Raw genomic sequence first — 27290 nt, forward strand, 5'->3', positions numbered from 1 at the left:
GATTCTGGCAGGGTTGCCCCACTAAGGTAGAGGTCACACACATCTCAGTGTGCGGTTGGAGCATATACAAATGAAATAAGTTAACCACTCCCTTTCCGAAGGAGCGTGTACCACGGAATGTTAGGGCAGCGTGTTGGTTAAGTTTCTGGGATCACCTTTTCAGGCAGTAGGAGTGGGACTTCTGCCGCTATTGCCCAAGGAACTCTCCAAAAGGGAACGCCTGACCCAGGAAGGTATTACAGGTCAGGTGGGAGGTTGGACTGTCTATAAAAGGAGACCGCACACGCAGCCTGGCACTCTACAACTGAGCTTCATGATAGCCCCATAACCAGGCTTCTTTGCTCCTTCTTCTTCTCTGAAGACCAAGGAGTGCTTACTTTGTGTACTTCTGACTAGATGTGCTTGGTAGAGAGAGGTTGGGTGGGAGTTTTTGTCTGTGAAGTTGGACTACTGCTGGGTGGATCCTGTCAAGGTCACTTGGGTTTAGGAATTGTTGTTGCTAATTTCCCAACAACTATCAGTATTGGAGGGAAGGATTTGTGTTGGAACAGCACTAATTTCTTTCCTCGTACTTTTTCAGCATGATGTTTTGGGTGCCCTTTGCTCCATGCTATCATCTTACTGTTGTTCCCTTATGTCCTGTTAGGTGCTTGGCTTAGGGCACAGGGCCTCATATTCTACCGACAGTCCCATCTCAGAGGAACAGCACTTGATTCTTGTAGGACACCTAGCAACTATTATAGTAGACAATTCACCATGCTGCTGACAAGAGCACATTGTACGCATGATGAAGTAGAACTATCCATTGGTTCTAGTTCACTCACTCAGAATTAGAGAATTTGCTAAATAGTTCTTTGCCCTGAATTAGAGAATGTAGATTAGTTCTTTGTTCAGGCAAGTTGAAAATGTGAATCAGGCCCCCAGTGAGAAGCTGCTCTGGTATCACAATTTTAATGAACAACAAAGTCGCAACAGGTGATATTTTCAGAAGACAATTAGATAGGGTGCAAAAATCAATTGCAAACAAACAGAAACGGGCAACTATACCAAAGTTAAATAATGAGGTCTGTATTGCGACTCTTAATATGGCATGTTTTAGTTATGCCAGCAATAGTACATCATATGCAGGTGTAATCCAAAACTTTAGTGCACACAGAGTGCTGGTGAAAAGTGAACTGCGCAAGTGAGACTCGTATTATCGTGAAACAGATAACTTGGACCCTCCTGAGGCGCAGCCGGGAGTAGAAGAAGACAGAACTATTCACTGTTTTTAAAACTTAAAATACTGTATTTTTGTCACTTGGATTTATTTAATTAGACATATTTCGTCGTCTGTCGATTACCCCCCTTTCCCTCCCACCCGCCCTGCCACACCGCGCTTACCTGTGCCGGCCGCCGCTGATCGTAATAGGTATTTCTATAAAGTATAAACTGTCATGCTACTTGAAATGCCAAAAAAGACATTTCTTTTAAAAAAACAATAGAAGAACTTATCATTAAGATGGGTAGAATGTGCATAGGCAGGTGGATTACAACGCACTGAATGAAATATGGGAGGTAAAACATACTAAAAAAGGAAAAGAGTTGAAAGGCGTATTATATTACTATTTGTCTATAATAAGTCTCTGGACAGTAAAAAATGTAATTGCAGCAAATGTCATTATAGCTATCATGTACGCCCGAAATACACACAAGTGGTACATAAACTCATATTGCACGTGGCGTGACTTTTTAAAAATTGAATGATTTCTGATATGCAAATGTAGACGTTAATGTTATGTGCTTTAAGAATGCTTTAAGTGTATTTCTAATTGTTCAAAAATTTGCGGATATGGGACATGACGCACAGGAAGACGAAGTATCATACCCAGGACCACACAACATGCCAGGTGAGGAAGCTGAGATGGGAGCCCAAGTCTTCCAGTCAGAAATGTAATCACTATATCACATATTCCATTTTATTCATGAGTTGTACATTACTACGTCACATCACAAGGCACATCTCAGAGTATAAAGTGGGAACCATATTTCAAGAAAGAAACAATTTAACAATTGCATATTAAGTAACAATTTAAAAGATAGCCAAATAATTGTCAAATAGAAACTTCACAGTCTAATAGCAGAAGTCTTGTTGGGTTATTTCCAATCTAGTAAACACTGGGCCATACAAGCTAGCATATTCCTTCATGTTTAAGCATCACATGTTGATAACATGAGCTCAAAATGGTTACTACAGTACTGTTCAGCTTCATGAAAAGATGTAGGTTTGTGTAGAAAAAATGTAAAAAGATTTTATGTTTTTTAAAGGCAACTTTAAAGTTGAATTTGGAAACAGATTAAAGTATATCAGCCCAGGCGGTGCATGACATAATATATACTGCATATATAGAAGGTTTATAAGACATTAAAAGAGTCAAGTACTATACAGTAAGGTAAACAGCACTGGCAACAAAATGTACCTATGTTAAAAAGATCCCTAAGCCTGGGGCTTTGTGACATCCTGAGTAGGAACTAATTAATTCGAATTTGAAAAGTAGCTTTTTTGACTGCGGAGCAAGCTCTCTTGCTTCTAATGATCTAACGCCACAGATAAAGGTGCATAAGGTAGGTAAAGGCCACAAGTTAACATTACTGACTGGTCGAAAAGTCAATAATTCTATTAAAATATGTATCTGACAGCTTTGTGATATTCTTTTATGTGCGCAGAGCAGTTGTACCGCTAGATAGACAGACAGTATTCTAGGGACTGTGATTGGCTGTAAACATTCCAATAAGTTTAGCACATTTATTTATGCCATTTGGTGTATGCACACCCAAGTGGATTTGTCTAGATACAAGGGCGGCAGAAGCATAGCAAGTGCACACCATAATTGTAAAGGTTAAAGCTACTATTATGAAGACTCTGTTACATATGGTTTGTAGCTTCACTCTTCCCCACTTGTTGGTACCCCGCTACCACACTGCAATGCTGGATAGTGCTTCTTAAAGCTGTCATTACAAAGCAGTGTGTGTACTCTTCAGTGCACAAGGATGTAATCCTTAGGTAATCCCATCTTTACGGAAGTAGTTTATCAGGGTGAGGATTCGAGCCTTGGCAGAGAGGTAGGCGAGAGTCTGCTCTGAATATTATAGACCCTACATGCAGTGGCGGCTCCTCCACTGAGGCGAAGGAGCGTTGCCCCGCTGCTCAAAAAGGAAAAATAAAATGACAATAACGTATCGTTACTGTCATTTTATTTTTCCAATTGCATGCAGTCAGTGGCCTGTCTGGGGCGGGGCAGGGCTGGCCAGAGCAGGGGGGGAGTGGTTTGCACTCCCACAGTGCGCATGAGCGGTTTGGCTGGCCCTCTTGCGCCGACCACACAGTTCATGCACACTTTGCATGTCCCTACCTGGCTGCAGTTACACAGACTGGCCAGGAACATGCACAGGCTCCCTGTTCGAGTCTGAGCGCCGTTGAGCGCCGTTGTGATTGGCTCAGGGAAGCCTGTGTGCCGGGTGCTTCCTGCTGCTGCTGCCAGCCAGGACTGGAGACCAGAAGATGAAGAGGACACAGGGGAGGCAGCGGCCGGCTGGCCGGCCGTTCTAAGGGTGAGTGTTTGTTTTGTTGATTTACCTCCCACCCACCACCACTCCACCTCCGTCCGGTAGCAGCCGCTACTGCCTACATGCTAGGAATTGAGGAGTCATCATTGCGTAACTTTTTACTTACCCTGCATTCTGATTCTCTGCTCCTGCCGTCAGTGGATAGATTCCATAGCAGCAGAAGACAAGACCCGACACCCAATGACTTATGTGGATATATTCCTGAAGACCGCTTGGCCAAAATGCACATCACCGTGTGAAGAAGCATAGATATCTCAGCACTTGCAAAACGCGTGTGACGTGACGCACGCAGCAGCCCTCCACACATGTGTTTGAGAAGATGCTTGGAACATGCAACTACAACTACCATGGTTTTGCGTGGAATATTCTGCAACGTTTGGCGGATGAGGCTCCACAAGTGTGAAGAAGGGACAGGAGAAGCAAGAGGCGATCCACCTTGCAATGATGGGCTGCAGTAACTACTCGCCTGAACCTGAACAAAAACACGTGACAACTAATCATCAGTGTTCAGCTGACTGTGGACTGCAAAGCAAGTGGTGGATGGGCACCTCCAAGTCTAGCTTATGTGCTACAGAACAAAATAACACCTACCCATGGAGTTTCTCAGACATTTGTGTGGCCAGATAGACACATTTCTACATTCAAACTAGATCTGTGAGGATCTCTTTGTTGGGAAAGTTTCAGTGATGGTCAAGAAGGGAATCAAATCCAAGCAAAACTAATTTGTGTTATGCCACATGACACTGAATGAGAGAGGGAGGAGTCAAATAGTGTAATAATGAATCTCTGTAACCATGTTCTCTGATTGATGGTTGGTCTGTTGAAGAACAGTACAAGCACAGACAAAGCCGATAGGTCTAGGTTTAATGTGATAATGCATGCTGTGTTAGTACATCACAAGTCAAACAGGAGGGAGTCAGCAGGAGCGGACAGATAGGTTCAATGTCGTAAAGTAGTCCCTCCTGCAGTTTAATGCAAACACACAAGCATAAGCAGAAGGATACAAGCAAACAGCCAATAGCATATGGACACAGATTAATTTCCCTAAGGGCTAAGCCAAGAAGTGATTGACAAACTCCCAAAGCATTGGCTGGTCGAAAAAACCAAAGCCCACTCTGTGTAAATAGTAAGCAACAGAGGTGTTTGACAGCTGTCAACCCAAACCTAGTCAGGTCAGATAGATGACGTCATGCTTCCATTTACGATCGCTTTGCCTATAGATCTTTCTGTGGTAAAAGGCGATTGGGGAACTCGTGCAATGCTATGCATTTTTACTTCAGGCTTGTTGTATTAAGAGACCTACAGATTACTTCAGGTTTACTAGTCATTTTACTTAATAGATTGAGGCTTTTGTGAGGCAACAGTTGGCGCGCGCCGGAAAGCGTGACTTGACGTAGAACGGAAGCTACTCACCATTCTTTATGCTCTCGAGCCGCACTGGGAAGCCAGCCTGCGCTGCTGCAATTAACTTCAAAGCCACGTAGAACTGAGCCGGACCGAAATAGCCCACGCGTTTTGCACCACACAGATCTGTGATCTGAAAGAGAATGCACATTTTGAAAAGTTTCTCCTTTTTTTTAATGTTCACGCAAAATTGGCAAATTGTCACACAGACCTGAATGACCAACAGCACCCATTCTATAAAACGAACCACAAAGGAAACTAGCAGATACTTATATTAAGGCTGATGCGAGGGCAAAGCCGAGTATCAATGCGTGTTGCAATCATTGGCAAACCCCCACTCCCCGCGCTATATACCTATCACTATAGTCAGGGCCACGGGAATTATGCGGCAAAGGACGATCAAATAATGTGGCAGGTTTAACTATATTATATGGCAAGAAATAGTAAATCACGTGGTGTGATGCATTACATTTTTATGATTCTTTTGCGTCATCATTTTAGCATTTTTACACGTTAACACTGTAAGGGCAAAGGTTTCATCCCATTAGTATTAGTTTAACACACAAATACAGCAATAAACAATCGCCTATGTGATGAATATGCTGTTTTTTGTTGTAAATTGTAGCTTACTGAGTAGTTGTATAATTGACGAGCACCAACCCACATAGGGGGCGTGGTGCCTTTAGTGGCAGCAAGGGGCAGAACCAGGCAGGGCCGGACTGGGAACTGAAATCAGCCCTGGCAAAATTTGGCAGACCAGCCCCCGTCAAATTTGGCAGACCAGCCCCCGTCGACCGTTACTCGGGGGGTTTGGGGGGGTTCTCCCCCCAAGAAAATTTTGGAAAACAACCGACCAAAATGGTGAATTTTACAGCACATTTTTCATTACATATTCAATCGTATCAACTTTCAAAGCACAGTAAATAGTAGATGATGACCTTAAAGAGCACCAGGTTACCCACTCAGTCATATGTACCCATAGACATTCTTTCAGAGAGCACCAAAAATAGACACAAGTAGTGAATCAGAGAGAACAAAGTAAAAGTGAGACCAGCCCCCACATGGTTTGTAGCGAGCAAGCGCAGTGAGCAACCACTACTAGGGGGAGTTTGGGGGGGTTGAACTTGTCTCCCCTCCCCAAGAAAATTTGGGAGAAAGAAAGGCCAAAACAAAGCATTTTCCAACACATTTTACATTACATACTAGATTGTATTAACTTTTAAAGCATAGTAAATGATTACCTAATTCATCCTCGCCTATACCGGGACACATAAAACTTAAAAGCATATGCCAAACCATTTAAATACTCTGCATACTGCACCCTGCCTTATGGAAAGGGCTTGCGCTAGTGGTGACATCCTGCTGACATATGTAGTAAAAGGGCATATTTTTAGGCCTGGCAAAAGGTTCCTTTTGCCAGGTCAAAATGGCAGTTTTACAACTGCACAGGCAGACTGCAATGAAAGACCCTGGCCTTGACACATGTTTGAATAGGCTACTTACGTAGGTGGCACAATAAGTGTTGCAGACCCACTAGCAGCATTTAATTTACAGTCCCTGGGCACATGTAGTACCACATTTTTAGGGACTTGCAAATAAATAAAATTTGCCAATTTTACCATGTTTAAAGGAAAGCGCTCAAGCACTTTATCACTGGTTAGCGGTGGTAAAGTGCACTGAGTCCTAAGAGCCAACAAAAATGGCTTTTGATGTAATAAAGCAGAATAAAACCTACATTTAATTTGGAGAAATCTTAGGCCAACAAGGACTTATCGAACCATGTCTCAGCAGTCAGTATGAACAATAATGTATCTAAAAAATACTTCACAAGGAAGGCCTGTGGAAGACTAGTTCTACAGCTCACCATCCTTGAAGAGCATCTCCCCATGAAGTCCCAGTATCAATTTGAATGTTTAACACAGGAGAGAGTTTATGGATGCATATTCTTTAAAGTTCTTTTCAAGTATTCTGAATGTTATGTGAAGCAGATTAGCAAATCCGTATGTCCATTTACTTTGAGGAGTTAATAATTGGCATATTCCACTTCCATTGTATCAGCAGCAAATAGTTACAGACCCTACCAACCATTTAGCTTAACCGTGAGTAGGCTGAGATGGCCTTGGGTAGCCACACAGGTCATATACAACTGTACAGTCAGCAAGCTATGATGCAAGTAGGTGGGGTAAACCACCAAACAGCTGGCATGCTGCAGGTCAGAAGGAACTCATGCTATATTGCAGGTATGATACAGTAGAGACTGCTTCTATTTGGAAGAGAATATGCACAGGTAGTACCAAGTGAGGTAAATCTGGTGCATGCATTGGGAAGAAAGAGGTATTGTACTAAATGCTGGGCAAGAAAAACACTTCACAAATAAATAAAACAGAATAAACCGTCCTAACAAGATACATTGATATTTTTAATTTGGAACACAATATGTGATAAATAGATGGAAAGAGTAACTTTTCCAAATTGAGAGAAAGAGCCCTGAGGAAGCGGTTTTACACTTTTGCGGAACATGTGTTGGCTGTTGTCTTAAATGTCATGAACTTGTACAATGAGAATTTCATAGTATGAATTTGACATTTTTGAACAATTTCATTACCATTATTCTGATTACCATGCATTAGAAAGTATACATCTTATTTTCTGTTTGCATTTTAATAAATACACTGGGGGTGGCATCTAGTGTCTCACTGAGGAGCACCAGTTACAACAAGACCACCATCTCCCTCAACTGCAAGTTTAGCTCCGATATTATAGGATGTTCTGACTACACTACTTTGGTTATTAAACACATTTCCTATCTATGAGATGTCCCTGGCTTCTTCACATTCACTCCTGTTCAAGTACTTTCAGCCAGATTCAATAATCTTTCATCTAGCTGTTTATCATGTTTTTTTTAAACGTGTTCTTTCCCAGAAAGAAGGGCATTCTCCCAGTTACCTTTCTTTCCCTTGCTACTCTTTTTCCTAATCCTGCCTTCTACGCTTTTTACTCAGATGTCAAATTCTCCATTCTTAAACCTTTTTTGCCATTTCATTTTCCTCTTTTTCCTCTGCTCTCTTATCCTTTCAGTTCTTATCCTCCTTGTCTCTCCTTTTTTCTAACCCATGTTCTAAATATAATCTACCCTCTCATTCCATTGTGTTCCGTTCTTTTCCCTACCATTTCTCCATGATCACCTAAGATTCTTTACTTAATGCCTATCCTGGTTAATGCTCTCTCACTGCTCCCTCCTTTACCCTTGTTCCTCCTTCCTTTCACCCTATTACTTGATTCCATTCCTTCTCTCACTTATTCCTCTTGTCTCCTCTTCCTTCTCCTCTCTTTCCCAATACCCATCCTCAATGACCCACTGTTGTAGGGTAGACTGCGGCACAACTGAATTCAGGCAAAACGTGCAAATGTTCACAGGCGTCAGCGCAAACTTAGCCATCACCCCTCCGAGGCCTAGGCCCTTGCACCTTAGGCCCCTTTTGCTTTACCAGGTTCAGTAATTCAGGAGGAAAGGTCATAAAACGAGGAGTGCCACATCCATGTGAAACTTGTTTCTAGTAAAGGGATTATCTACATGCTAATTCCAATAGTGTTGTTTAATTAGATGGAGGCGTTGATTAAAAACTTTGCTTTGCTGAGCCTGACAAACGTGTCCACTCTCTCACAGTGGAAGAACTGAAGTCAGAATGCTGAAGCAAATGAATCATGTTTTTGCATTTAATCAGGCAGCTTTAATTCATCTATTTGGTAGATTTTCATCTATTTTGGAGATTTTTTTAAATGTAATTTAGGTTTCCCAGAACTGTCTAAAACAAAGTCCACAGACATTTAACCACAGTGCCCTGTATTTTCACAGGCTTGTCTCCCCTCCCCGCCACCAACGCAATTTTTCTGCTGATGCAGGCGAAATCAAGAAGGAACACATCGCACATTAAATACAGATCACCTGTTCGCCGATTAGTATGTAAAATTTAGAGTAAAAATAAAGACGATGTGGTACTCTGCTTACATTGTTTCAGCAATGTCAGCAGCATGACCCAAACCGGATAGTTCTCATTTTGTTCAATCTTAACTGAGCTCTTCTCTGACCTGCGAGCCTTTCAAAAAGCAGCGTTCATGTCTATCTCCACAAATTAACTTTCATCCCAATCTACTCTGCTAACAGTAAATCATGTGCAAATGAGCGTCATTAGCGAGAGGTCAAGAGGAACAGCAATTTTCAATGTTAGCGATGTCAAGTGCAAGTGTTGCTGGAACTGGATGACGGGTCGGGGATAATTCTATGTAAGGGCGAGGCTGACACCGTGTAGGACACGTACAGCGTTACCAGCTCCATACACGGACAACCCGACCTAAGGATATTACACCAGAATTAGGGGCACTTCAGGCGGCCCTACCAACATAACCATCAGGCCTGATAACCCTCCTTCTGCCAAAGCTCCCATCACTCATGTCTCAACAATGCCCCTGCACAATGCATCATTACTTCGACATGAAAACAGAGCCAGCGCGCGGTGTTTCAACATGAGAGCAGCCATTATAATTCAACTTCTGGCCCGCCGCCCCGGTCGCAACAGCTAGTACCACCGTGGCACCCACTGTCTGTTGAGACTCGCAACAGACAGTGCCACGGAACTTGCGACCGGGCCAGGCCCAGAAAGAATTTAAAAAATCAAAAGGGGCCTAAGGGGCAAGGGCCTAGGCCCCGGCAACCATCGATGATCAGGCCAGAAGCAGGAGGATTATTGAATTCAATTTAAACGACTGGACGGCGTCTGGTCCAGTCGCAAATAGACTCACCTGCGGGCGGCAGACAGGGGAGAATAAAATTATGGAGTGCCGACTTTCCCAGTCCCTGGCCTGGCCTCTGAGATGCCTCCCTCGCCTCCTCGACCTCGCCTCAGAGTCATCACGCACACTTTTTAATGCGTGAGCCAAATGCGCATGAGCTTCACCAGGCAGCAGACGACCCCGGGCCCCCAAACCACGGCGCGCAGACTCGCAGGCGGTGACATCATCTACGCGCTGTGCGCGTCTACATCAATGATCACATGGTCAGGTGCTTTTTAAATAAAATTATTATAATGAGTAGGCTGCCTGCTGCTGCCTAAATGACATTGAAATCGGTCGGCGGGTCACTGCTCACGTCACGTGACCCACGGACCGAGCACCAGCATTTTATGCAGCCTGGAGAGAATCGTTGTGCTCAGGCGGCCTGGTTGTGCTTAATGCAATGTTATGTTTGACTTTACATTGCACGGTCGGTCCGACACGGCCAAATCGGCCCCCAGCAACAGAACCGGCCTCCTGTCATAAAACCGGCCCCCACCCCATCCAGCCGACCGGGGGATTGCCCGGTGCCCGGAACGGCCAGTCCGGGCCTGGAACCAGGTTAGGAACTCTTCCGGGTTAAGTTACCCGGAAGAGTTTGATCGTCGTGGACCCAGGAAGTGCGTCACGGGCAGGAAACTGGCGGGGGGTTTAAGAGCCCAGGAGCAAGGTTGAACCCCCTCTTTGTCCTCTCTCCTCGTGGTCGGCGACATCGGGGCGTCGCGAAGTTACCCGGGAAGCGGTCGTGTAGGCGGTGCTGAGGCTGCCCACAAGGTGAGAGGGCCTCATTGGCGTAGTTTTATTCAGGTTAAACAGGTTGTAGAGTAATTTATAGAATTTTAAGCGTTTGTGGGGATTTTCGCGATTGGGGGTGGCAGCGATAGCGCGCGTAAAAGAGTCATGCTGCGCTGCTGCTTCGGGTGCAGGAAGTCAGGGTGCGAGCTTCCAGGTCGCGTCCACACCCCGTGATGCCGGGCAAATCACTTTATCCCCGCGTGCCCGAATGGTGTAATGTAAATGCGGGCTATGTAAAGCACTCCAATACCTTCGGGTCGATTTCGCGCCATATAATTATGCTAAGCATGTGGTGTTGCATTGGCACTGCCCGCTGCAGCGATGGATTATTACGTGTAAATACGGGCTATGTAAAGTGCTCCAATACCTTCGGGTCGAGTGCGCGTTTTTGAAATAGGCAACAACTTCGGCAGCAAAGCACACTAGTGCTGCATTGGCACTTTCCGCCGCAGCGATTGATTAATTCGCGTACAGGGCCAAGAGAACTCAGAAGGCAGCATTGCTTCACGCTCGGACATCACCGAGCAAGGGTAGTAAATGCACACATGTTTAGGGGGACACGCTGCGGATGGGTGCACACGCACCGCATCGGTACAAGGGGCCATGCTCTGCAGGTGGGGGTGCAGGCAAGGGAGAGCACGTCACGTAGTAAAGGTCAAGAGAAAACGGGCGGAATTCTTAAAATTAAAGTATTGCGCAAAATTCCAGGTTGCCAGCTAGCTCATGGAAAACAAGCTTTTCAGAGTGCGTATGTATGACATTGTCACATTTACCCCTAGTATTATCTTCCTATCCGCCATCAATTAAGTCTTGACTGTGCATAGTTCCCATGGAGGCTGTTCAGTTCGTTTTCGGAAGAACGTTTACATCAGGAGTGTACAGGGGAAGTATCGCAACGCTGATTGTTGGGATAATGTAGGGCGCGTCAGGCCAGTACAGAATTTGAGGCGTTGCGCAGCACCATAACAAACACGCACGTAAGCTGTGGGGCGCGGGCGTAAAAATAGGATAAAGCATGCACAGAGGTGAGAACGGGTTGATTGGAATGCGGATTAACAGGGGACACCGTGGCAGAGAATATCCCAGTGGTCCTTGGGTCAAAGGAGGTGGGGGTTAAAGGGGCAACGACTAACTGCGATTTGTTTCTTTAAGTACAGAATGCCTCCAAAACGGGTCCAGAAGGGCAAAGGCGCCCCCGCCACCAAGGATGATTTCCGCTCTCTGGCAGAGCTCTGGGAGGTCGCAAAGATAGGGGGCATCGACTGGGCGCTACGCACGTTGTCCGAGAAAGGAGAGGCGAGCGGGCAACAGGACGTCACACGGGCCATGCGGGCAAGGCGGACACCGGAGCGCTTCAAGGATGCACAGCAAGACAAATGCTCTAAAGTCACGGACTCTCAGACTGGTATCCCAGGTGAGGCAGGGTGAGAGGGCAATCGGCCACGGACATGACACAGCCCACATGCTCAGCTCCCTCAGCGCAACTGAATGAGGCAACCACACAGGTGTCAGGAAACGCGATGTCCTACAATTTAGCGCAGGCAGCGGGCCCCCCAGTGGTGGTGGGGCAAGATGGGGCAGCAGGGTCAGCAACACCAGGTGCAACGACACAACTGGGGGCGGTAGGGCCCCTAACACCTCAGTCTGCTCCCCCGGTGGTAGCGCACCAGGGCAGCGGGACAGCCCAAGTGTGGGTCCAATCAGGAGGGGTGGCACAATCCCCTGTGGTAGTGGTGGCAACGACCCAGGGACCTGCCATTAATAGCGGGATATCAGGGCCAGCGGCCCCCATAACAGCACCCCCCTTGCCGCGGGGAAAACATTAGTGGGGCAGCCCCCTCTCGCACACAGTCCGCTGATTTATGGTTCGGCATCTCTAGCGGTGGCCCCATCAGCGGGAATCACTTGCCATGTACCAGCGGAGACCAGATAAAAAATATTCAGAGGGGAGTTCGTAGACGTCTTTGACCTAATCAATGCGGGGGTAATCCCGGGCAAAAGCAGGACAGGGAAGGAAGGGGAGCTGAAACAGAAGAGAGTGTGGGTGGACTGGACTATTAAGAATTGGGTCACGGGGTTCGCTATTTATGCGGCTATCATGGTCGAAAGGTATCCCCAAATGGCAGCTCAATTGATCAGTTACATTTCCATGATTCATGGGGCCGCTTCGGAATTCCCGGGAACGGGTTGGCTGCAGTATGACAACAAATTTAGGCAAATGAAAGCAGTCCACCCGGCAGTAGCTTGGGACCAGCGGGAGATAAACATTTGGCATGGGGTTTTCTATTCAACGGGGCCAGTTAACAAGACGATGCAGCCCTTTCGGGGTGACAGAGGGACGGGTGATAAAAAACAGGCCTGTTGGCAGTTCAATAAGAACGAGTGCAACAGGGGCACAGCATGCAAGTTCAAACATTTATGCTCCTTCTGCGGGAAGCTGGGACACCCAGAGAGTAAGTGTTACAAAAAAGGGGGAAGGCCACAAGAGCAGCCCACACAGAACCAACCCCAGACCAGGGGACGAGGTGCACAAGCACCCTAAGCCATTGCCAACGCCCATACAGCACCATGTATTGACGCACCTTCTTAGTAAATACCACAGGATAGAAGAGGCTCAGTTCTTACATCAAGGTTTCAAATTTGGCTTTTGCATCCCATCCGATGCTACCCCAGCAGCCACCCTACCGCGCAATCAACGTTCAGTCCTACGATACCTGGAGGTGGCTAGACAAAAGATTAGGAAAGAGGTGTCCTTAGGGAGGGTGGCAGGCCCCTTCCAGCAGCTGCCTAGGCATGACTTAGTATGCTCACCCCTGGGTTTAGTACCTAAGAAAGAGGAAGGAAAATTCCGGTTGATCCACAACTTGTCAAGTCCCCCAGGGCTGTCAGTAAATGACAAACTTGATCCAGACCTATGCACGGTTCGTTACACTACCTTTGATGCGGCAATACAGAAGCTGCAGGGGCTGGGTGAGGGAGCGCTAATGGCGATATCTGACATTGAGGCGGCCTTTCGCCTCTTGCCAGTTCGCCCCGAGGACACCAGGCTTCTTGGTTTCACCTTTGAAGGAGAGTTCTACATGGACTTGTGCATGCCAATGGGTTGCTCTATCGCATGCGCAGTGTTCGAAACGTTCAGCAGGTTTCTGGAATGGGCAGTGCAGGAAATAGTGCCGTCAGCTGAGTTGGTGCATTATTTGGATGATTTCCTATTTCTTGGGGCGCCGGGCTCGTCAGCGTGCAGGAAGGCCCTGCTGGGCTTCCAGCACCTGGCAGAAGCACTGGGGTTCCCTTGGCTGCAGAAAAAACTGAGGGGCCGGTGACACGTTTAACTTTTCTTGGGATAGAAATTGACACAGAGGAGGGAGTGTGCAGACTCCCCCAGGAGTAAGTAGCTTCTTTTGGGGCTGCTGTGGAGGCTTGTTTGACGGCGCGCAAAGTGACACTTCACCAATTGCAAATCCTGGTGGGGCAGCTCAATTTTGCACTCAGGGTGATACCTATGGGCCGGGTGTTTTCTAGAAGCATAGCAAGGCAAATGTCCGGTCTGAGGGCCAAACACCACCACACCAGGCTTTCTGCCGAAGTCAAAACCGATTTGGGGATATGGAAGGATTTTCTGGTAGACTTCAATGGAACGGTCATTTGGCAACAACCCGGTCAGGCAAATGCTGAGTTAGAACTATTCACAGATGCGGCAGGCAGTGTAGGATTTGGAGCGGTTTTAGGTACCAGGTGGTGCATGCAGCATTGGCCGATTGAGTGGGCGGTTTCTGGGCTCACCCGCAACATCACCTTTCTTGAGCTATTCCCAATCATTGTGGCAGTACATTTGTGGGGTGACATGCTGGAAAACAAGCATATTATATTTTGGTCTGATAGCATGTCAGCAGTAATGGCCATCAATAATCAGAGAGCTACCTGCCCCTGGGTCCTGCGCCTGCTGAAAGAATTAGTGCTAGGATGTTTGCAGCGCAATGTATACTTTACAGCAAAACACGTGCCGGGGGTGGATAACTCAGTTGCTGACACCCTGTCTCGTTTCAAGTTGACAGAGTTCCGCGCCAGCTGGCCACAGGCAGCGGGTTTATGGAAGCTTGGTGCCCCACAGCTCCCGAGTTGATAACTGCATCATTGGCCCCCAAGACTAAGAGTATGTATGAGAAGTCGTGGCAGGCATACCTGTCTACCATTGGGGGGTCGAACGCGATAGAGAGATTGTCAACACAAAGTGTTCTGGTATTCATAGTAAGACAAAAAGAGGGCGGTAAATCGCTGTCCATGGTGAGGAGACAGTTATCAGCAATAGCCTTTTATGCAGGTCTGGGGTGGTGGCAGACCCTACAAAGGACCCAAGAGTAAAAAGGGCAATGAGGGGGTGGGAACGTCTGGTGCCAGGGACAAAAGACAATAGGAGACCGATTGATGCGGGCAGATTGTCAGACATCTTAGAAGCATTACCGCAGATCTGCTTCTCTCCTTATGAAACACTTTTGCTGAGACTAGCGTACTCATTAGCTTTCTTTGGGGCCTTCAAGGTGTCGGAATTACTCCCCGGGTCAAAGACAGATAAGGAGGGAGGCTTACGCCTGGAGGATGTGATCTTAGCCAGGGAAGCTTTGAAGCTCAGAGTTCAGAGGTCCAAGACAGACCCGTTGGGCAAGAGGATGTGGGTCCAACTAGGGGCAGTGGCGGGGGCTAATTTTTGTCCGGTAACCTTGGCTCACGGGATTTTCCAGATTAGACCGAGGGGGGTGGATCAGAGGGTGCTGGTGCATGCGGATGGCACCCCCCTTACTAGATTTCAATTCACCAGGATATGCAAGAGAGCATTGGAAAATTTGGGGTTGGAAACAACGCACTTCACGTCTCATTCATTCCGCATCGGGGCAGCCACAACGGCGGCAGCTTTGGGCCTTCCGGGCGACACGATTAAGAGGGTGGGATGATGGAAGTCCTCATGTTTTGAACGTTACGTACGCCCTCACCTCGCATGAAGCCTGCCTCTCCCCCTTTTGCACCCCTCCCCCCCCATTCCCCCCCCAGTGGCTGATTCTGTCTCCTTTGCAATTTTGATCCAGGTATCCCGGATCAGAGAACAAGGGTTTGTTGGTGCAGCCTTTATACACAGAACAAGGCTCTTCTTCAGCAGAGCACGCAAAGGCAGATGGCTGGAGGGGGTCGACCACCACTGGGTAGGGGTCGGTGGACAGCGTCTAGCAGACGTGCCAAAGAACTTGCGGGATGCCATGGCCAGGGGCATGCCGGTCCCAGATGTGCTGGTGATTCATTCAGGTGGCAATGATATGATCCCAGCGGGAAGGAGGGGAGTTAAGGAAGCACTGTTCTCGACCCTGTCTGTGGTGAGGAACATGTTTCCGGACGCAAAAATATTTTGGTCGGAGGTGATCCCACGCCAAGTATGGGCTAATGGGGCGCCGGCTAGGGCTATCAATAAATCAGTGAAGAGGTTGAATCAGTCGGTGGCCGAAATTCTGAAGAAATCTTGCATCAGTACCATTAGTCACAAACTAATACAAGTGACAAATCTTGGGCTGTACGCACCCGATGGAGTGCACCTGTCACAGGCAGGGATGGAGTTGTTTGTACACACCATCTTGGGGGCTCCGGCAGTGGAAGTAGAAGGATCGAGGGGGGGAGGGCGAGTCCGCCAGGGAGCGCCTCGCCCTGTGGCGGGGTCCTGGACAAGAGACATGTCAGGGACTCTGGTTGGCGGCGGCTGCTTGGCCCCAGAACAGGGCGCGCAGCCTATTGTGGGCTCCGGGCTGGCGGGAGAGGGGGCTGACCTGCTGGTGGCCCTGGACTCTCTGGCCCTACCCAGGAAGCCGGTGCTAGTTATCAGCAGTGATGAAACTACCTGCGGCTCTGTTGGCCGGTGGGCGGTCAGCACTAAAGAGAGCAGGGTATCTTGGTTGGGGCCTGCTGGCACAACCCGCGGCAAACGCCCAGTGGAGAGTCAAATGTAAATATAAATGTAGAGATGAAAATATATAACCTGATATCTTATTGGCGTGCTGTGGTGTATTGAATAAAGCAATAATAAAGTGTTGAAGAGATTGACATCGAGTGAAAAAGTTAAACTGGTGGTAGCGTTTTAAAATTAATAAAACTACGCTGAGAGGACCAAATACAGTCTGACGTGTCTTAAATGGGGATATTCCACACGACAGGGGTTGGGGAAGGATGAAGGTGAGGTGAATTGCACATTGTCTGCCAACTAATAAGTTACAGAAAGTATGTTAAACTGTTATGACTTGTTTATGTACAAAAGGCAATATATTGTGCTGTTACTAGTGGTATGCAAACACAACAATTGATGGACAGAATGCAGAACAATGTCATACATTCACCCCAGTACAGAGATCTGGGCCTAAATCCATCGTTTTTTTGCTCACCATGCCGTTCCAGTTTGAACCCAGCCATGAGGCACAGGGTCAAGACTGATTTGCAGATGGCCATGTCTGAACTGGGGTGGCGTAGTGGGCAAAAGAACGATGGATTTAACCCAGATCTCTTGACTGGGGGAGAATGTCTGCATTGTCAGCATTCCGTCCATCATTTGTTTGTTGTAACGTTTTTCGCCCTAAGTGGGATGGGTATGCCCAGACGTGGGTCCCGTGCTCACTACGCCACTGGAGTCAAGCTATCCTGGCTGATGACGGCTGATAGCCAGAAACCGGTCCTAGGATGCTTGATTCCGGTCCAGGGAAGACATGGCTTGGCAGTTCGGGTTGGACTGTTCCCATGAGGCACAGGGTCAAGACTGATTTGCATATGGCCATGTCTGAACTGGGGTGGCGTAGTGGGCAAAAGAACGATGGATTTAACCCAGATCTCTTGACTGGGGGAGAATGTCTGCATTGTCAGCATTCCGTCCATCATTTGTTTGTTGTAACGCTTTTCGCCCTAAGTGGGATGGGTATGCCCAGACGTGGGTCCCGTGCTCACTACGCCACTGGAGTCAAGCTATCCTGGCTGATGACGGCTGATAGCCAGAAACCGGTCCTAGGATGCTTGATTCCGGTCCAGGGAAGACAGGGCTTGGCAGTTCGGGCTGGACTGTTCCCATGAGGCACAGGGTCAAGACTGATTTGCATATGGCCATGTCTGAACTGGGGTGGTGTAGTGGGCAAAAGAACAATGGATTTAACCCAGATCTCTTGACTGGGGGAGAATGTCTGCATTGTCAGCATTCCGTCCATCATTTGTTTGTTGTAACGTGTTACTAGTGGTATAGTACAGTAAATAATAGCAACATTTTGAAAAATAAAAGCGGCAAATAATTTAATTAATTGATGTAACAGCAATATTATGTGTTTAGAGGAGTTCTGAACACATTTGGGCCCAGTGCCACTGCACCTGCTGCACCATTCAAATCATGCCCTACTGCCTGCAAGATAATTGCATTTTTGACTGCCTGTTTAGTAGTAAAATATAGCAATATTTGGTGGTTAGAGGAGTTGTGACAACTTTTGGCCCCGTTGCCACTGCACCTGCTGCACCACTCAAATCGTGATCCTATTGCCTTTAAGGTAACTTCACTTGTGACTGTCTGTTTAGTAGTAACATCCTGCAATATTTGGTGTTTAGAGGGGTTCCTAGAGCTTTGGGCCCCAGTGTCCCTGCACCTGCTGTACCATGGTAATCATGACCCTACTGGATGAAAGGTAACTGCTTATTTAGTAGTTAAAGCAATATTTGGTGTTCAGAGGAGTTCTGGCAACGTTTGGCCCCGGTGCCACTGCACCTGCTGCACCATTCAAATCATGACCCTATTGTCGGCTAGATAAATGCACTTGTAACAGTCTTGTTTAGTAGTAAAATTTAGCAATAATCTGGGTTTAGTGGGCTCCCTAGAGCTTTTGGCCCTAGTGCCACTGCACCTGCTGTACCATTCAAATCAAGTCCCTTTTAACTGCAAGGTAACTGCAATTGTAACTGCCTGTTTAGTAGTCTAATATAGCAATATTATGTTTAGCGGAGTTCTGACAACTTTTAGGCCCGGTGCTACTGCACCTGCTGCCCCATCCAAATCATGACCCTGTTGTCTGCAAGGTAACTGCACTTGTGGCTGCCTCTTTAGTAGTAAAATATAGCATAACTCTGGTATATTTTTAATGTGCAATGTTTATTACAACATTTAAAATTCGATCATAATGACCAAATAGATTAAGTTGGAAAAATCAATATGATAATGCCTACAAAGTGCAAAGAAAGGTGCTGAGGCATGAATAGAAAATGCCACAAACGTTCTTAGGCTAAAGCATCTGCTTTACACAGCTAAGTAATAAAAAGCAAGCATTCCAGCGCACTGTTAGAAGCTGTTTGCCATTTCCGTAGGAAGAGATCTCATCTTGAGAGTGAATGGGGGTTAAACATTGTGAACAGCTTTAGTAGAAGCATCATAAATGAGTGCAGCCAGGGGAAGTTAACAAAAAAAAATTTGGCCGGTGGGAACTGATAAGATCCCCCTTTTAAGGTATATTAAATACAAGAGATTTCACAACGAAAGCATAAAAAGTGACCAGTCAACCTTTGCGAAGCTCCTTCCCCTGTGCCGCAAAATGTGTTACCGAGCATTTAGTAACTTTTAACCCATTTGAGCAAGAAAATATATTTTTTGTTAAAATTTGCAGATTATGTAGCAGATGATTGATTTTTTTGGAATAGGCTCCTTTACTATAGAAATATTGGCTATGACGTAGACTTTGTTGGGGTGAGAACTGAATGTTTAATCTACAAGCCCCGCCCCCATGGAGGTTTTAGGCCACAGTTCAAGTGTCCTGCAACTAATTTCATTCAGTCTGCTGCACAATCATGGTACCATCAGCAATAGTGTTTCTGTAGTTCTGGCTCAGCGGTCTCAAGGGGCCAGGGCCTGCCAGGTCTGGGATATTGCAAAGCACAAACAGGGCATTTAACCAGGACTCTACAGGGCCCTCTGTTTCTGACCATTGCTGCCTGAAGAAAAAAATGTACCTGCTTGCCTATCATGCGCTGAAAGTGCAACATCAACTAAAGTCTCCTTTGTAACACAGGGACCTTCGGCCACAATGGACACTGTAATTTTCCATTGGTGTCCCATGACTAAGATTCTATTTTATTCCAATTAAATAACCAAGTGAGTGCAGCTTACTTTTAAATTTACCTTGTCATGAGGTTTATTGCTTATAGCCCAGGACAACAGTACCACATAAATTGTTAAATACCTTGTTGCCCACTGTTTTTGCTTTTTCCTTGTCCAGTAAGAGTCTATTTATGAATTTGTCAAGCACAGTATTCTATTTCACATGTACAAGACTGCACTCTTTGGGCCAATTATACTACCGATTTGTGACTCGTAAACTGGTTTGCGAATGGGATGCTATGTACGAAACCCATTCACAAACCTAAAATGTGATGCAACCAATTTGCGACTCGCAAATGTTTACGAACTGAATTTATGAGTTGGTATTTGGGAATCACTAATACCGACTCGCAAACGAGATGTAGTAATGAGTTGCAAATGGCGAATAGTAGATATTTAGTCCGTTTGCACATGCAATTTACCACCACTTCAAACCGGGTGGTAAATTGCTGAAAACTATAAAAACAGGCCCAGAATGCACCAGGGCATACCAAAATGGCTGCCATGTACCTGATAGAAAGGAGGATGCGCATACTGGCTGCTCAGCAGAGGAGGAGGTGGAGACAAGAAAGAATCTTTAGAGCCAGGCTTACCCCATTCCAACAAACAGAAGAGGAAATCTATGACCAATACAGGCCAAGTAGAACTGTCATTCTGGATGTCATGGCCCTTTTAAAGCCACATTTAGAAAGCAGTACTCTGCGCAGCAATTCCATTTCCACCCATGTTCAGGTCTTGTGCTCATTACACCCATTAGCTAATGGAAGTTACAAGGATGTGATAGCTGTTGCAGGAGGGGTGTCTCAAAGTGCGCTTTCACATTTCTTCAGGAGAATCAGGAGAATGCTAGATGCCATGCTTATCCACACCCCCTCCAAATATACCAAATATACCAGCCTAGGCATGCTCAGGAAATTTAAAGAACAAAACTTCAATTTTACCTGATTTCCAATTTCTCTCATTTCATAGGGTGTTTAGATGAACACATGTGCCCATATGTCTGCCATCCCACATTGAATATCTATGTAGGAACAGGAAACATACCCATTCCCTTAATATCCAAGTGGCATGCAATGCCCACAACATTATCTCTGATATAGTGTCCCATTATCCAGAAAGCACCCATGACTCCTACATGTTTAGGCACAGCGGAATTACAGACGACTGGAAAGAGGGGAGTTTGATGACACCTATCTAATAGGTACTGAAAATATAAGTCAATACATATTTGTTGTTACCCAATCCACACAAAATGTATGTTGCTTCACAGAAATGTATGTTTTTCAAGTGACAGTGTGTATGCCCTACGTCCCTGTATTCTCACACCCTACCTCTCCCACCACCCAGAATGAGAGGAGACATAACACTGTACATCATCGCACCAGGACTGTAATTGAGCGGGCTTTTGGGCTCCTGAAATCACGGTTGCACTGCCTGCGTAAGAGTGGGGGTGCCCTACAATATGCGCCAGAAATTGCTTGTAAGATGGTAGCTACGTGTGCCATATGACACAACATTGCCTGCAGGAGAGGCCTACACATTGTGACATTAGATTCCGAACACACTGCCGTGTCAGAATCCGATTCGGAGGATGAACAACCCAGCCCACCAGTTCGGCATCCAACAGAGGAGAGCAGAGCAGTGGAGGAGAGGCACGCAAGGACCACATTGCCACACGTTGCTGTGCAAGGTAAGTTAAGGTTAATATTACAAATTTGAATAAAATGGTTGCACAATAGAGTGATCAAAGTGAAGATACCTTTATTGTCAGGTGATTCACTACTGTTTCAAATTAATCTGTTTTACACATAACGGAATGCAACATTAGGTCAACATGTAACTTGGTTACAGATAAACCTAACTTAAACCAAAAAATACAGGCACTCTCTGATTGGTACCCCTCAATTTTTCCTGTGACTACATCCAGATTGGGATGTGCCACCATGTTGAATTGCAGAAGTTCAGCTACTACTGCGTCGCAGCACTCAGGCATCTGTGGCAGAGATACTGCTGACACTCGACAATTCCTCACTATCAAGTTGCCCTCCAACCACCCCAATTGCAATTTGCACTCTCTGTATGGCTTCCACTTCATTGGTATCTTGGCCAGGGCAGCTCGCCACATCTGCACTGAAGTGCCCCATTTCGACCTGTATTGTTACAGTGTGCTTTGATAAGGCTGCGGTGGCATGTGAAGACTGCCAACCGACCCTGTTAAGGCACCATATGCACAGCACTGCTCCTCTCTCTGCGCCTCTAGTTGCTAGTGTCCTCTGCCATCTGTGTGCATATTTTCACAATGACATCAGTTAGGTTGTCCATTTTAGTCCCCACTGTTTTGAAACCCACTGATATGGCATGCTAAATGTTAGGCAATTTACAGTTGACTAATTTAATGTGCATGTGCTGCAGGCGCTGAATCTGCAGCATGGATGCCTCAGGATTACCAAACTTCGCTTGCTGTTATGCAATTGGCTGGGACCTAGAAGGCGGCTGTACACGAGGTATATCAGAACGCCTACGAGCATGCACTGCAGTGACCTGGTGTTGGAGCCTGACAACTTGTGGCTGGATTGGGGTGGGTGGATGGATGGCATCCTCATCCTCAAATGATGGTGGCTTTGGGTAGAGAGACACTGCTGGAGTGGCCATGAGGTCGCGTAGACAGACTCTCCCCTTATACCGCTGCTCCCTCCACCATTTGGACCTGTTCTTTCACCAGTTGGGCATTCCATTTCTTCTTCAGGTGCATTTATTTGAAGAATGGGCATGCAATTAATTTAATTATATGAGGAATCCATTTGTTTTTAGTTGTACAATATGATGCAACACGTGTCTGACACTGACTACACTGTGTAATTATTTGACTACAAGTCCCATGATGCATCATAAGGGGGACTTTAGCTATGTAATGGTCCCATACTGATCTGCCTGCATCAGTTCTATTTTTACATGCATGGAGCATACAGTGATATAGAGGTACCCTTACTTTGCGATAGTGCAGAAGTGTCAAGACTGCCACAACCAACTACTGCCTCTGGCTCCAGGGTAGTCTCCACCATTGCCTCCAGTGTTGTGGGTGGGTGTACATTTGAGGAACCACCTCCTGTTGCCCAGGACTCACTCAGACGTGTTGCCGCTTTTTCTTTGGTGCAAGATGGGAGGTCATACCACCTCTTCCTAATTTTGTTGCACCGAGCTCTGTGTAATGTGTACAGCATCTGCTGCATGTCCTTCCAGATTTTGTGTTTTGGGTCCCAGGCATGGTCATGAATGCACAACTAAACATCTGCTTATGGTTGCTGCAGCACTCCTCAGTTAGTATCTCCAGTTATTTTACAGAGAACCTCAGTTTGCGCTTCCTCACCACAGCCTCCTTCTCTGCCTGTTGGCTGGCCATTCCTGTGCTATTTCCTATGGTTTTGGGGCTCCTCATGACACTTGGATTGTGCAGCAGTTTTCCCCTCCTCACTCTGCCTGCTCTCCTAGCTTCTCCTGGGCAGCACTTCCTGTTGCTGGGGTCATGGCCCTGACCCAGGAAGGAGAAAAGCCATTTTTTCATAGCGTCGCAATTTGAGACTGCATTCGCAAATTGCAACCAAATAGGAAATTGCAAATTTCGATTACCTATTTAGCGATGCAACTCATTAGCAAATCACAAAATCCAACTGGCCTGCAATGGTACTTGGTATTTAGCAATTTCCTAATTGCAAATCGCTAACATTTGCTGTTAGGAAATCGCAAAATGGTTCTTTCATACATCTGGTCCTTTGTAACATGGCCGTGCATCGTTTGGAAGTCCCAACCAGCTCTACCGTTTCTTTTTATCCCATTTAAGACAGTGGTTCTGATTAGAGCTCACTTGACATAGAAAGATATTTTTAGGCTGCAATAATACATCTGATTGCTGTTTGACAAATCCGCATATAAACAAAAAAAGAACCCCAACTCAACTTTGCTCAATCCTTTAAACTTTTTTCATATTGGTTCATTGAGGAGGCAAAGTATTTGGAAGCAATTAGGAGAGCAAAGTATTTGGGGGGAAGGGCACTAAACAGAATCCCTCCATTTTAACTCCAGTGGAGAGAGAAAACAAACTGCTCAACAGAGTGACATCAAATTTGAGGTACACACTGAGGTCAGTTTATGCCATCTACTTTTTCAAATTTCATGTAAATCTGTTGATTCATATTTCTTTACTTCCCAATTAAAAATGAATGCATATTCAAGTGAAAAACTCCCAAAAGTCCTTGAATGTCTTTGGACTTCCTAAGTACTTTGGAAAGGACCCCGAAGTCATTGGACTTTCTCAGCTATGAATGGGCATGGTGTCTTTGGACTTCCTGTGTTATGAATGGATATGGAATCTTCCTGTCCACTACTGGATGATTATGAACTATTCCAAGTTGTATTTTAATCCATGTTCACATGTCTACTCTGCTCTCGCTCATTTTCTATGCTATGGACTACTATACATGCAAAAAGAACAGATGATGGACAGAATGCTGAGCCAATCAAACATTCACCCCCAGTCACAGATCTGGATTAAATCCATTGGTTTATTTTTAATGCCACGCCATTCCAGTTTACTTCCAGCCATATGCAAATCAATCTTGACCCTGTTCCCCATGGGAACAGTCCAGCCCAGACTACTATACATCAGAGAAGGGTCATGAAGATTGGAGGGAAACGTAACTCAGTTTAGCAAGCTGGTAGTTGAGACCAAGTATAAAGAAGATGTTCAAAAACAATATTTTGTCACAAATTATGAGATGAGCTGAAGATGCTATATCTTAGGTCCATAACACCACAGAAACCATAGCTGGGTTACCCATTCACACTAAACAATGGCACAGAGAAATAGGAAGGGAAAGGTCTATTACAGAGTCGGACACCTCCTGGTCTCTATTATCACCAATTTAAGCAATATCTTAGTTGCCGAGTCCAAACCAGTCCCCTGGCCAGACCATGCCCTCGTCATATTCAGCATCCCTGTCCCAGTTCAACACACACACACCACCGCTAGACCAGCCAGCTGAGACTGGAACAGCATCACTAACAAGGTCTGGAACAGCGCTCTCAACACCCACCGACACAAACACAGCAACAGCCTCTCCAAAGCCATCAAGAATTTCACCAGTTGGACCACCTCCTGCGTTGACTCCTTAAATACAGAATACATAAAGATCCTGAAACCAGACCAATTAGTATATGGAGGAACTCTGACTGATGAACCCCACTGAAAACAAATGGAGCTCAAATGAAGAATGAGCCAGGAAAATTCAGACAGGAGCACATTCAAATCTACCCTAAGATTCTACCATGAAATGATCCGGATCACCAATTGCGCCACTTTGGCAGACCGCATTGATGCCAGCACCAACAGAGGCAAAGAAACACTTCACCTGACCATTGGCTGCCTCTAGCTCGATCATCCCCTCGCAGGATCCCTCCAACAATCTCTCTCAATTCTTCAGCAACAAAATCACCGCCATTTACTGCAAATTCAGCCGGCAACAAGACCTGACAGACCTCGCTAAATACCTCCAGATCTTATCCAAAGATCCAATCCTAAACACAAGGCTTGTCATCACCCCAGAAGAAACCGCCACCACAATAAAGTCTATCCACTCAGAGATCTCATCAGGGGTCTACCCCAACCATGCCTACTCCAGAGGACTGAAACCCATTAGCACCATGCTTGCAGCCATTCTGATTGCCTCCACCTCTTCTGCAACATTCCAAGATGATTTAAACATCTAACTGTTGGCTACCAGTCAGCACCAGGAAAAGTGTCACGCACAGCTTGGTCACAAAGAAACTGGACTGTGGGGACACCCTCTATCCCAGGATCAACCAAAAACTCACCTGAAGAATGTAGACCATTCAGAACTCGGCAGCCAGTCTCGCTCTCAACCTCCCATGTCGCACTCACATCACACCACATCTGAAGGAGTTCCATTGGCTCCCCATTCACAAACGAGCACAATTCAAATTCCTCACCCTGACTTTCAAGATACTACATAACAATGGCCTAGCATACCTCAACAATCACATCTGCTTTCACATTCCTTCCAGACTCTTGTACAAATCCCACACATATACGGAAAATCTGATCTGGCGGTCGAGCCTTCTCTTACATCGCTACTAAAGCATAGTACGACCTGCCTCTACACATAAGAGCCTCGTCCTCACTTCTTGAATTCCGCATGAATCTGAAGACCCGGCTTTGCAAGGAGTCCGACTAGGACCTAAGTGTGCCTAGACTCACACCTGCTCAGTGCCTGGATACCATCCTGGGTGATAGTGCGCTCTACAGACCTGCATAACATAACAGTCTGAATAGAGGCAGTATTAGGGTACCCGCCACCCAGACAGAGAAAGATGTAGGCAGCAGAGTTTTTGATTCTGTTGTGGAGAACGATATCATTGAATGGAGTCTGTTCATGAAAACACACTTTAGAAAAATTGGGAAATACCTCTGCCCAGTAGATCACGGCAGTCTGTTGCATACACTTCTTTTTTTGCCTTAATTCAGAACCCTTTCCCCCATTATGAATCTCACTGCACCTAATGTATTTAGAGATAGGTCTCCTACGGGCATAAAGTACTTCATCACTGTTTGGGTCTTTTTTGATTGTGGGGTGGCATGGAATTTCATAGACACCACGTATGCCAAAAAACATAAGTTTTCAATTTTTGCTAGAGAAAGCCCTGAGGCACTTTCTTTCTGTAGGTGTACCCTCACTCTGACCCGCAACTCACCAAAATGAAGCTGCGGAAATGTCATTTTGGTTCCATCATCAGGAGAAAACAACTTTTCCTATTATAAATATATTAAAACTCCTTTCCTTCCAAGTGATACTGGGAGATGCCTTGGCTACATCTTTATGATCCAGAAGTTGATTCTTCCTATAGGGGGTGAAATTCTATTCTGAGTGCTGCTGTCACCATTGTTGCCCTTAGGGATTTCCAAACACAGATCAACATAGTAGGGTCACAAAAATCCAGTTTTGAGGTATTGTGGCTATACAAGAAGACCTACCCAGAGGAGTACATGGATTTATTTAATGTCAAGAAAGCAGATGTATATCTTCCTCACAGGTCTTACACTTGTAGGATTGATGTGATTTCTGGGAATTCTCTTTTAATGGTAAAACATATGTCTTAATAGCCAAGGAAGATCTGATTCTCATGAACTATATCCAAGATAGCCTGAGGAAAATAGTTCATCTGTCTTTCTACCTTCCCTGCAGAAGCCCAGATGCTTTTTAACTCCCAAGAAAAATGAAAGCAAACTGCTTCACTGTATAGGCATTAGGCTCCTAAACCAGATTACGAAAAAGGACCAACATCCTTTAGATCTGATTCATGTTCAATTGGATCAGAAACAGAATGCAATTATAAAACCAAATTGCTCTTAAGCAGTGTGAACAATCTGATCTGCACGGTCCCGTGGGATGAATGGATGCCGTTTTTAGAATCAGGAAGGATATTATGAATAGCT

General features: G+C 45.9%; 1 protein-coding gene across 3 annotated transcripts in view; it reads right to left on the reverse strand.

The window, feature by feature from the left end:
- The window catches only part of REPS2 (RALBP1 associated Eps domain containing 2), an 856334-nt gene that overhangs the window by 608850 nt on the left and 220194 nt on the right, over positions 1-27290 (reverse strand). For all 3 annotated transcript variants that reach the window (XM_085622671.1, XM_085622668.1, XM_085622669.1), the window contains exon 2: positions 5020-5143. In XM_085622671.1, the coding sequence (XP_085478797.1) occupies positions 5020-5143 (124 nt within the window). The remainder of the gene's footprint in view (positions 1-5019; positions 5144-27290) is intronic.

Source organism: Triturus cristatus, chromosome 8 (genome assembly GCF_964204655.1).
Source record: "Triturus cristatus chromosome 8, aTriCri1.1, whole genome shotgun sequence".
In the NCBI taxonomy this organism is placed as follows: Eukaryota; Metazoa; Chordata; class Amphibia; order Caudata; family Salamandridae; genus Triturus; species Triturus cristatus.